This window comes from Archocentrus centrarchus, chromosome 15, assembly GCF_007364275.1.
Source record: "Archocentrus centrarchus isolate MPI-CPG fArcCen1 chromosome 15, fArcCen1, whole genome shotgun sequence".
Lineage (NCBI taxonomy): Eukaryota > Metazoa > Chordata > Actinopteri > Cichliformes > Cichlidae > Archocentrus > Archocentrus centrarchus.
In genome coordinates this window covers 30,077,816-30,091,015 of record NC_044360.1, presented here as the reverse complement: position 1 = coordinate 30,091,015, position 13,200 = coordinate 30,077,816, and the positions used below count along the sequence as shown (strand labels likewise).

The 13,200-nt window shown below is 42.0% G+C and overlaps 1 protein-coding gene across 1 annotated transcript in view; it reads right to left on the bottom strand.

Moving 5' to 3' along the window:
- slc24a3 (solute carrier family 24 member 3) overlaps nucleotides 1-13,200 on the bottom strand; it is a 197,855-nt gene that overhangs the window by 142,404 nt on the left and 42,251 nt on the right. The window contains exon 2 of the mRNA XM_030747677.1: nucleotides 5,192-5,311. Within this exon, the coding sequence (XP_030603537.1) occupies nucleotides 5,192-5,311 (120 nt within the window). The remainder of the gene's footprint in view (nucleotides 1-5,191; nucleotides 5,312-13,200) is intronic.

The window sequence follows — 13,200 nt, the reverse complement described above, 5'->3', positions numbered from 1 at the left end:
TGAACTACACCTTTTCAACATTGATAGTTATCAAGACCTACATTTTGGATTACTGCAGTGTCAAGTATGCTGACCCAACAGCTAGCAACTTTTTGGACATGGACAAAGTTAAAATTCTTCAGTTGCTCCATTAATGGTAGTATATTTTCAGCCCTGTGATACACTGCCAACCTGTTCAGGGTTTACCCTTGCCCTTGCCCAAAGACCACTGTGATAGGCTGGATTGAATAACTAATGTATAGAGGATGCATATGCATTAGTGACAATAGTGCAAATCAGTAAAATGTAGGGTCTGAAAAGTGAAGCTAACACAAAAGCCCTTTTCAGTGGCCAGCAGGGGGAGACGCCTTGTTTCACAAAGAAATATAATTATGTAGAAGTCTATAAAAGAGCCTTGGTTCCCTATATCTATGAGCTCAGTAAACACTGATGAGTTTATATTTTCAGTCCCTAGTTTCAGAACATGATGTTCCGTCTGTAAATTTTGTTATCATTAGGGTCAAAAAAGAAGGCAAACCAACTGCTCTCTATTGAGCCTGTATCTAATTTGACAACTCCAAGATGGAAGAGATGAAAATACTCAGCTTGGATTACTTACCAATGGATGACTTATGTTGGTACATCCATCTTTTGTACTTGTCCCACAAACAGCATCATTTTTAGCTAAAGTGAGCAGAGAAGTGCTTACCTGAATGAGCCACACTGACGCCAGCTGGACTCAGTCAAAAGCAAAAGCAGTAAACCTTTATATGGAGAATTTTGCTGTCACATCTTCAAGCTCAATTGTTGAGCAGGCTTGGCAAGTGGATGCAAGTAAAAATAGAAGGCTATTTCCCCCAAAACTGTTGCTGTGAACAATAGAATTCAGATTTTTTTCACATCAGAACTAATTCCAGCACATACTCACCTACAGCACATAGCCTATGCTCACTGACAAAATGGTTCATCTCAACTTAATGAATCCACTGCTTCTGGCAACATCAAGCAATAAGAGGCAATCTTTCAAATTCAAGATGCTGTTTGGTTTTCAATCTAATCTTGCATAAAGTTAAACAAATGAAACAAATCTAATTAAGCTCCCTGCAAAAAAGTGCCACTGGGTTTGAGAAGAATAACATGCAGTTGCTCCGCATGAGAGAAAATGTTTCTTTAGATGGATATGTGCATGCACGTGTTGCCGCATCAGCTGCATGCACAGAGATGCATGTGCACGTGTTGTCTCAGTGAGTACATGCCTCTGTGCCGCGTTTCTGCAGCGCGTGACGACTGTGTGCTCTACAACTTGCAATTGAACTGATGATTGTATCTGTGAAGGAGGAGAGAAAAAAGCACAGAGAGAAAAGAAAAACAAAGAAGCAGGAGACAGCGAGCGCTCCGGGGGGACGAGAGAGAGCTAAACAGATGATAAAAGAGCGAAAGAAACACAGAAGTGGGGGAGTGAGACGTAAGGAGCACATTGTGAAGGCCCTTATTAGCGCAAAAAAAAAGCAGGAGTAATCCCTATTAAGGTAATTAGAGTTTCAGGAGACAAAGTGTAATTAAACAGAAACAGGCTATAAACTATGTGCTGCCTAAATATAACTTGTCCATATGAATCCAGTCACACGGAGTAACGTCTTTGCATCCCCAAAACACAGAACAAAGTGTATTTACATGCGTGCATTAGATGGGGGCTGTGTGTTTACAATGAGATCAAGAGAATGCTTGGCAGGACGCTAGCCTTGTAAAGCCACAGGATTCCACATGAAAAACACTCACACACTCCACGCCACAGGGAAAACACACAAAGATGTCCTCCTCCATCTCTCCACCCACACAAACACTCTCACACATACATAGACAAGCCCACAGAGAAAATAAACATAAGGCACGAGGGCATTTGGTGCACATTGAGGAAGAGACTCACACACAAACACACACTGATGCTGGCAGCTTTTGGTCTGGAGGAGAGCAGAGAGGGTTTCTATCTGGGAGAGGTTTGTGTTCTTTGTGTGTGTGTGCGTGTGTGTGTGCGTGTGTGTGTGTGTGTGTGTGTGTGTGTGTGTGTGTGCAGAAAGGTGAAGGGAAGTGGTGTAGGCAGTGTGTTTCTTTTCCAAGTATTAATCTGATTCTTCTATCAAACACTAACCCTAAGCAAGCCTATAACAACATTTAAGATCTAATTCAAAATACTAGTCCTGTAACTAGCAATTATTTTCATTATACATTATACTAAGTTACAGTAGGCTGAGAAAAAAGACCCATGTGTCAATTTCATAAACTGTGTTATAGATTCCAGAAAACCTTTGTTTAAGAGAGATGACTGATGGCAAATAATTGTATTATATTTTATTAATTGTATTATAGATGTAAATAGCCAAGATGCTGCAATCAGTCTAAGTCAGTCTGCACCAATGAACCAACTTGTCTGCAGTGTATCTCTGCAATAGAGGATGCAACTTAACAGATTGCATTTTAGTTGTATTCCTATATGACAGAAAGGTTGCCAAACACCTATGTGATTGTGCAGTTAAATTGCCATCCTGTAGCAACATCACTATTTGTGGAATTTCTCTTTCGAATCTATGAGGTTCTGGCTGGGTTACGTATGTATGTAGTTAATAACAGTGTCTGTTTAATGTGAATTTCTGTGTATGTAGATAACAGATTTGCAACAGATATCAAAAGATTTGCAATTTTCACCAGTTTACCACAGTTAATTGCCATATTATCACAAACAGCAATTTGCATCAGACTGACAGGAGACTGATAGGTGACTGACTCCATCTTATTGCTGTTTTATTATGATTGTGACACACCAAAGCCACTTTCAAGATGGCATCTCACTGTGAGTGGCTGCAGTCTATGATCCCCGTCTTTGAAGGACCATTTTAAAGTCATTAAGACTGCAGGTTCATTGCATAAATTTTGGTCATAGCAACCCCTGTGTCTCCCAGTGTGACTGTAGTATTGTGCTGCGCTACTATATGCACTGTATGACATTAATATGTATAACAAATCAGTATAATGACAACAATGCTGAACTTGATGTGATGAAGCTAACAATGCCAGATATATGTTATGCAGGTAATATAAATTACAGTTACCTGACTATCTGCCTGCATATTAATAGCATCTTTGCTTTGAGCCACTATATGATTTTTTGATGCATAAAATTAGTACTATTTGGCATACAAGTTAGCGTCATGGATCACATTAGCTGGAGAAGCAATTTGGAAAGCTAGCCAACTAACACTTCTATTCAGACAATCTTTCAAGCGATTGTCAAGTAAGACCTGGATAGTCAGCTAGCCATAAACATTGATATATTCATTCATTTCCATTCATTCTTTTCCGCTTATCCTGTTCAGGGTCGCGGGGGGGCTGGAGCCTATCCCAGCTGACAAAGGGCGAGCTATATATATATATTTACTGCACAAATAAGCAGCTAAGTTGCCAGATCAGACCCTGGCATTTGGATGATTTAGTTGACCTTGTTAACTCAAGAAAGTAAGACAGCTTGGAAACTGTTTGTATTAGAAGGCATGCTGGTATTAGTTAATATTAGCAAGGCAGCTCAGGGTTGAGTTTGTAACCACAGCCTGCAAAGTGTACACATTGTGGGATTGCAGTGTCCCCTGACAATCAAATTCTCACTTGGCCAAATTCTCACTAATAACATTGTTATTAGTAAAATAGTACCTAAAGCCATCAGTTTTGTTGTAATTTATTTAAAGTTTGTTTTGGAGTCTGAGTGGTGTTGAGAACTGGACAGCATTAATGATTAGTGGAATCTAATGATAGTTAGCTATACTGCTCACTGTTACTGCTGGGTATAAAAGAGAGGAAATGTTATTTCACAAACTAGAAATTTATCTTCTTAACATCCACCAGTGAACAACTTAGGGGTAGGTGAGCCACATACTAAACAAGGATGTTAGATGTGCTACAGACAGTGCTGGGAATATTGTAACAATGGAGTTGGAGATGAAATATGCAATCACAACTTTCAATTATCCCCGTGCTAATTTTTCTACATTATGTTCTGTTAAAAAATTAAGTTTTCATATCAGTTCAGGTGGACAGTGGGTGCAGGGGTGAAAGTAAGCCGGTACAGTCTGGTACTGCATACCACTAAAAGATTGTGCGCCGGTACGCAGTACCTGGAAGAGGGGGAGCGGTTGTCTGCTGTAAAGCTGTCATTCAGAACCGGTCACGGCTGCACTTTGGGTCACAATAGATCCGCTAGCAATAAACAGTCTAAAACACGACTTAATCAGTTAATAAATAGCTTTTTTTTCTCATTTAAATTGTTTTTGAACTGTTCGTGCTGCCTCAATTCTCTAGCTTCTCTCCCCTCAGAGCTCGAGGCTTTCATCAACGGCCAGCCTTTAAAATGTTCACTGTTACGTTTAATGTCTGTGTTTCATGTTATTCTGCTCAATTTCAACAACACAGCACAGCTCCAAAACACTGCTTGTGAGTTCATTTATGCTACACGAGAGTGCATGCACGTTTACCTCCAAGACACTGTGGTTGCCAAGGGGATTGGTGTGTTCAGCTTAATGGACTGCATCCATTTTGCACAGGTGGTGCACAGATGTTAAAAACACACACACACACACACACACACACACACACACACACACACACACACACACACACACACACATATATATATATATATATGTGTGTGTGTGTGTGTGTGTGTGTGTGTGTATATATATATATATATATATATATATATATATTGGTTGTTTGAAGACAGGCTGATACCAGTATAAGTTTAATGTTAACATTTTGACAGTGTCAGTACTCCACCATCTTAAAAACTAATAGTAGCACAGCTGCTCTTAACCCATGCCCGGTGGAACCAAGACAGAATCTGGTGGGATGACTCTATAGCCAAGTGGACAGGGTGTATACCACATGGGTGTATACTCCCTGAGGATTGTATCTCTAATGCTGCATGTCATTCCCCTGCTCTCTCTTCCACATTTCTTGTCTCTGTCTCCACTGTGTCTGAACAAAGAAAGGTAGAGATGGCCAAAACAGATGTCCCTTTGGTTCTGGGCCACCACAGTTAATATACATTAGGTATGGGTAGTATAGATATGAGCATCACTTAACATCCATTTGCTCTAATCAGAGCTTTTCAGGAAATTCCCACACTGACACTCTGGCAAGTGAGACACCTTTGAATTACTCTTACCTGGTTCGGTGCAGTTCTTCTCAGACTCTGAGTACAGCTTGGAGTGGTTGTCTTCCTGTAGAAGGTGACGACTCTCCCATCTTGCCTCCTCCACAACCATGGAGCTGGAAACATGATATCCTAAGTGGAAGAAAAAAGACCCAAACAAAAAGATATTGGAATGTTTAGGAACTTTTCATAAAAAACACACTCACAAACAAACCATCAGACAAACCATTAGTGGCAGCTCCAACTCAAGAGAGAAAGTTTATGATAAATAAATACAGTGAACGCATCATTATGCATTCAAGAAAGTGGTTTTATATAACAAAACCTTTTCAGAGATACTTTCTATAATGTGTGTTTGCTTTTTTAAGTATATTAAAAAATAAATGGCCCATACACAAACAGACTAATGGCAGTAATGCACAAGCTCTTAGTTCCACAGTCAGTTGACATTCCTGAATACCTTCCCTCTCCCCACAGAACAAAAGGCAAATGAGACATGCATCTTGTGTAACCATGTTCCTGTGGGAGCATTAAGCATGGCGGCACACTGAGCGCCGCAAGGCCAATCATTCTAGCTCCGTCATCTGGGTTACAGTATCCTCAAGCGCTCCACCTCTGACCCATCTCATCTTTCCCACCAAGCAACAGACCCAACTTAGGTGCACAGCACGCTGCACTTCTATAAATAGCACTGTGCTCTACTATATTTACCAAAATGCAAAACACATAAAGTGTTTTGGAGCCATGTTGCAGGAAAGGATAAAACAAAGGCAGTGATATGGAATGATATGGAGTGTTAGGAGGCTTTGCAGCTGCAGTAACATGGCCGTATTATGGCAAATGTAAGCCTGGAGGAATATGTTTAGCTAACCAAAAATGTAAAAACAATTCTCAGTGCAGTGAAGTCAGTGTCACCCCAATTCCCCCAAAATATAAACCCAAGTCTGAAAATTTTGGGACATTGTGTGAAATTTAAATAAAAAACAAGATGCAATGATTTTCTCACAAATCCGGATTTTACACAGAAATTGAACATGTGTAAACTGAGACATTTTACTGTTTCATGAAAAATATTAACTCACTTCAAGTTAGTTCAATTCAGTTTTATTTATATAGCACCAAATCACAGCAAACAGTCGTCTTAAGGTATTGTACAATAATTACAGAGAAAACCCGACCCCCTATGAGCAAGCATATTTTGAATTTGATGGCAACAACACATCTCAAAAAAGTTGGGATGGAGGTAACAAAAGGCTGGAAAAGCAAACTGCAGTAAAATGAAACAAATGAGGAACATTTTGCAACTAATAAGGTTCCTCGGTAACAGGTCAATAATATGACTGTGACTGAGTTTCTCAGGAGGTTCACCAATCTGAAAAACAAAAAACAAAAAAACATTACAATCTGTGGAACAATTTCAGAATAATGTTCCTGAAAATAAAACTCCAAGGACTTTGACTATTTCATCATCTGTGATACATAATATGATCAAAAGATTCAGAGAATCTATGCGCAAGGGACAAGGCCTAAAATGACTATTGGAGCCCCATGATCTTTGGGGCTCAGCTGGCACTGGATTAAAAAGAGGCTTAATTCTGTCATGGAAATCACTGCATGGGCTCAGAAACCCTCTCAGAAATCACTGTCTGTGAACACAGTTTGCTTTACCATCCACAAATGCAGGTTAAAAAAGAAGCCATAGATGAATGTGAAGGCACCTGTTTTCTCTGGGACAAAACACATTAAAAACGGACTCAGGAAAAGTGGGAAAACCTGCCCCTGTCCCAACTTAAAGATGTTATCAAATTAAAAGATGAGAAAATATGTTTTCTTTAAATGGTACACTCATTTTAAACATTTGATATTTCATGGCCTATTGTAAATAAAATATCTGTTTATAAAAATTGTTCCATTCTGTGTTTATTTAAATTTTACTCAAATTCCCAACATTTTTGCAGTTGGTTTTTTATGTTTACATAATATTTACCTTGGAGGGTCAGAACAAATCACAAAAACCCCACTTTCCCACACAGCCCTGCTGGTATGTTTTTACATTTCTGACTCCACCACATAAGTACAGACGAGACAATCTCACTGGGTGCAGTTTTGGGTCTTAATGTGCTATAAATGCCCTCCTCTACTCTGGTATTATTTGTCATATAATTGCATTAAAATGCTACAAAAGGCGTCAACAACACAAACACAGTCAAGAAGTCTGGTTCAGTTTGAATTAGTGGAGGGGAAGCCTTGCAGAAAGCTACCAGCTGCTGCTCCCTGTGTCTGCAAACCTTTCAATTAAAATCCAAATAGGTGAGTTATTGAAAAATTCACCGCCTGTACAATTGTTATGAAGGTGGAAACGCCATGTCTGCATTACCTTTATTTTCCGCCACCAAAGCTTGCTGCTTTGAGTCATAGTATCTAAATGATTACAGTTTAATGTTAAAGTAAAGTAAATGAAATATAAATCCAATAAATGTTCCCAAAAACAGTGTGGAGAAGACTGGAGAGACAGAATGGTAGTGCTTGTCTGTCTGCCTTGGACCCCGCCCTCTGTTCCTTCCTGTCCTCTGTGACCACCTGTACCACCTGGATGAATGATTTGAAACAAAATAAATAGCAAAGGCTGATAGCTATCTGCTTTGGATCTCATCCGTGCATACAAAGGAGAGGCTTTGTGACATATAGTGGCAGATATGAAAATTGAATGTTGGATGTGAAGAGATTGGTGCAGAGTCAGAGGATATTCCACAGGGGGAACTGCAACCAAATCTCAGAGGAAATGCTGCCATTGTACAGAGAAGCAGAAGACATGATAATACATATCAGGAGAGTGCTTGTAGCTTGCCTGCTGACTACATACCTGTACAATTTTTTCTTATATTGTGTGCCTGCTTTCTCCTTTTCACCATTTCATCCCACAGTAGGGAGGATTTTGGTATGTGCTACTTGGACGGTGGTAGCAATATGACACAAAAACACACATACGTACACATGGCATTTTGTGTTGCTCAAAGATTTTTTTCAGCAAAATGAATTTCCAAATACTTCAAATTTCATGGGTTTTCAGTTTCAAATTTTATTTGCTTTTTTTTTTTTTTTTTTTTACATGCACTTAGGCTTAGGTATTAAAAACTAATGGATCAGGTTTACAAAAAGAACACCAAGTTAAAAAACAGCAGTTCCTACTTCCTATTAAAACCTTTGTTTTCTTGGTCACCGTGCTGATGTGCCGCTGATGTGAAATAAGCTTACTGAAATTCAGATTACTTAGAAATTTTTGTTCACTATCACTAAAAATGTGACAACTCAAATACATGAACAAGAACAAATATAGCTGTTTTTGTGACCATTTCACAGTAATATTTAGCTCTATTTTCTGCTTGCATTACCCAGTATCCCATTCAGTTGTTAACCTGCATTTATATTGCACATTTATGGTCTTACAGATGTATGTATGTTTCATAAATTACCGTGTGCCATGAAATCTGCCCTGTTGAAGACAAACAGTTTTAAATTACTAAATGCTGTCTCACATGTATTTTTAGATTAGAACTGTGAGCAAGACGGGGGTTCAGTTAATATACATTCCCTTTTAATACTCTCCCCCTGCTGTTCTTGAACAAAAAATATAACACGTTTATTATAACACTGTAGCAGTAGTTAAAAAAATTATATCACACATGAAAAGACTAAGGGTTTAGTACTGTACCTGATTAATACACTGAAATTACACTGGCTTGATTCCAGGCTTGATTATAGTAACAATTATAGTAACAAAAGCATAGCAACTGAAGTAACTGCTGCAAGCATTTCATTCACTGTACTGTGACAGAGGCAAACATGAAGACAAATATCTCCAAACCTGCCACAGGATATCAGCTGAATACTAAACATGCATTATATCGCCAATCAAACACAATGCACAGCTGTGCAGGGATGCTGGTTTACAGTGTGTACACTTTTACAAGGAGAGTTGAAGGGTGAAATGTGCCACACTGCATCAGCGCCAATGCCTCTATACAGCTGTTACACCTTTTGACCTCGGCTGTACGCTCTTCCCCAAGCCTATGTGCCTGCGTGTGTGTGTGTGTGTGTGTGTGTGTGTGTGTGTGTGTGTGTGTGTGTGTGTGTGTGAGACATTTGCAGAAGACAGTGAACAACTTTAAAGTGTGGAACACACTCGATTTACACAGGAAGTTGCTTTTCTCTTGTCATTACCTAATAACTTGAATCTTTGCACCATTAACACCACACACACACACACACACACACACACACACACACACACACGTTGGTGAGTATTTTAGGTGGGTGGTGGTCCGGTGAAGCAGAATGCTGAGGTTATTACTATCCACCAGTGCGGAGGTTTCTATGGTGACATAATCCAACTGATGAGACACATGGTGGTGTGTTGAGGTTCGTGACATATTACTGAGTAACTGGCGCACATGCATGGACATACATACAACTACGAGTAACCAAAATATAAGAACATGCCATCAGATAGGCTGTGCTACGCTGTCACTCACACAGGTAAACACAGTCAGCAGTCATGGGGTGGTCCCTGCAGGGCTTCCACATGAGCGGAAAGCAACATGAGCTACAGTATGTCAATCGAGACATGTGAACAGCTAAAAATGCACATTTTCATTTTGGATAATAAAAGTGATCACTTTCAAAGGTAAATCTTATATTTTCAAAAATAAGTAGGGCTGGGTGACATGTACAAAAAAATTGGTGGATAAAAATTACAGCTGAGATTTCGAATAGCCTCAGTATCTAAGGAGGTGCTCCACATATGAACTAACGTGGCTTTCTATTCAGGACTTCGACATCTGACTCTCTTGCTAGTTTTGTGGTTCCAGTCAGGCAGAATAAATTAGACATATTAGCCACAACATTTCTGGCTTCAATAGACTTCCATTCAAAAATCAAACTTTCTGATCAGAGTGCTGTAGGTTTGAAAAATAACTGCTAACAGCCCTCAGCTGACCCCCTATGCACCATATTGGCCCACTGTCACATGATTGTTTTTACACATAAAAACCAGTTTAAAAAATGACAATGTTTTAGAAAAGAACAAAGAAAATGGTAAATGGTAAATGGACTAGTTCTTATATAGCGCTTTTCTACTCATATGAGCACTCAAAGAAAAGTGGCAAATGTTTACATTCATCTAATATCTGTCCACTTATGTCCAATAATTACAATAGGCTGTGTGCTGTGTGTGATTATGGTCTTCTCCCACTGGTATATTATATACATACATAAACATATATAATTATAGCAAGGCGGTAGGGTGGGCGTCGTGGTTAGCACTGCTGCCTCGCATCAAAAAGTCTTCGGTTCGATTCCACCATTGCCGGGGTCTTTCTGTTAGGAGCTGAATGTTCTCCCTGGTTCCTGATATCTTACTTCGGCTCCGCGCGAGCAGGCAGCCAGTTTCAGCAGCTCCGCACTAATTTCCGTGTTTTCTCATTTTGTTTAGTATTAGATGTGTTTTTGGTGTTTCTGTATCTTCTGCTCTTTTCCTCATGATGGAGCAGACTTTTTCTGGAAAACTTGTTTTTATTTACCCTTTTTATGGTGTTTATGTTTGGAGACTGCGAGAGTGCCACGCTCCTATTGTTTACTCTCGGGACCAGCTGATCTCCATCGGGCGCTCCGCTGTGCCTACTCCTGCAGAACGACTCGATATTCCCCGCGAACTGATAAGGAAGAGACGCGGGAGACGTGCGGGCATAGGGCGTCGTTGCTAGGGGAGAAGTACAGGCCCGTCATCCCGCCATCATCATGGGAAACGTGAGATCTCTTCCCAACAAAGTTGACGAGCTGGCGCGCTAACGCGACATCAAAGAGCTACCGGGAGAGCAGCCTCATGTGCCTGACGGAGACGTGGCTAACCGAGCTAACCCCGACTCGCACATACACATGGACGGCTTTCATTTGATCCGTGCCGACAGAACCAAGGAGAGTGGTAAGAAGAGGGGCGGGGGTCTGGCGTGTTTGTAACGATAGATGGTGCAACTCTAGACATCTAACCATCAAGAGACGCTCTGCAGTAAGGACATTGAACTGCTTCGCTGTTGTATGAGACCGCACTATCTTCCTCGGGAGTTTTCACATGTTATTGGTGATAACTGTGTATGTGCCGCCCTCTGCTAACGCTGCTGCAAGCCTGCGATGTCCTCAATGCTACTACCACAGACTCCAAACACAGCACCACAGGCCCCTTTCTGATCTCAGGGGACTTTAACCACGTCTCCCTGTCCTCCACTCTCCCCACCTTCACCCAGTATGTCACCTGCCCACCAGGAATACCAACAACTGGATCTACTGGTATGCCAACATCAAGGAGGCATACAGCTCATCACTCTGCCTCCCCTGGGGGGCTCAGATCACAAAAACCTGGTTCATCTCCAGCCTGTGTACAAACCCTTGGTACACAGAGAACCAGTTGTGACACACACAGTGAAGAAATGGTCTGAGGAGGACTGAAGAAGCTCTGAGAGACTGCTTTAGCTCCACTGTGTGGGAAGAGCTTTGTGCCCCTCATGGGGAGGACATCGACAGCATCACGGACTGCATCACTGATTACATCAATTTCTGCGTGGAAAACACTGTGCCCACCAGGAGGGTACGGTGTTTTTTCAAACACAAACCCTGATCAACTCTGAAATAAAGGCTCTCCTGAAGGAGAAGAAGAGAGCCTTTAGATCAGGAAATAAGGAGGACTGAGAGCCGTGCAGAAGGATCTGAGAAGGAAATCAGGGATGTAAAAAACATCTACAGGAAGAAGATGGAGGACCAGCTACAGCAGAGCAACATCAGTGGGGTTTGGAGGAGTTTGAACTCAATTTCAGGCCACAAACCAAGCCCTAGGGTTGTGGGAGACTTAGAGTGGGTTAACAACCTGAACCAGTTCTTTAACAGGTTTGACCAGCCACCCACCCCTCCCCCAGCCCAGTCCCCCTGCTGTCAGGCCCACCATCTTTAATGACTGCCAACCTTTCTTCTTCTTGGGACCTCACACCTCTCCAGCTCTCAGCCATCACCCACCCCCTTCACTTCTGAGGACTCCATCTCACAACCCCCATCCCCCACCTCCATCGTTCCTCTCAACTCATCATGTGAGGAAGGAGCTACGTAAGATCAAGGTGCGAAAGGCTGCTGGTCCAGACGGCATCAGCTCCAGGCTCCTGAGGTGCTGCGCAGATCAACTGTGTGGCATCATGGGATACATGTTCAACCTGAGCTTGAAGCTGGGGAAGTACCACAACTGTGGAAGACCTCCTGTGTGGTACCGGTACCAAAGACCAAACATCCAAAGGATCTTAGCAGCTACAGGCCGGTAGCCCTGGACATCGCATCTAAATGAAGACCCTCGAGAGGGCTGGTCCTCAACCATCTACGCCTCATGGTGTCGTCTTCGTTGGACCCGCTGCAGTTCGCCTACCGGCCTGGCATCGGGGTGGATGACGCCATCATCTAACCTCCTGCACCGAGCTCTGACCCACCTGAGAGAAGCCTGGAAGCACTGTGAGGATCATGTTCTTTGATTTCTCCAGTGCTTTTAACACCATCCAGCCAGGACTTCTGAGAGACAAGCTGGAACTGTCAGGAGTGGCCCACCACATCTCCGAGTGGATACTGGACTACCTCACTGACCGCCCACAGTACGTGAGGACACAGGGCTGTGTCTCTGACAGGCTGGTCTGCGGTACGGGGGCCCCACAGGGAACTGTGCTGGCACCGTTCCTCTTCACCCTCTACATTGCAGACTTCTCCATCAACTCCCCACGCTGCCATCTGCAGAAGTTCTCTGACGGACTCTGCCATAGTTGGCCTCATCACAGGTGAGGATGACTCAGAGTACAGACAGTGGACTCAGGACTTGTGGACTGGTGCCAGCGGAACCACCTCCTGATCAACGCCGCTAAAACCAAGGAGCTGGTGGTGGATTTCCGCAGGTGCAGACCCACCACACGGACACCGGTGAACATCCAGGGAGTGGACAT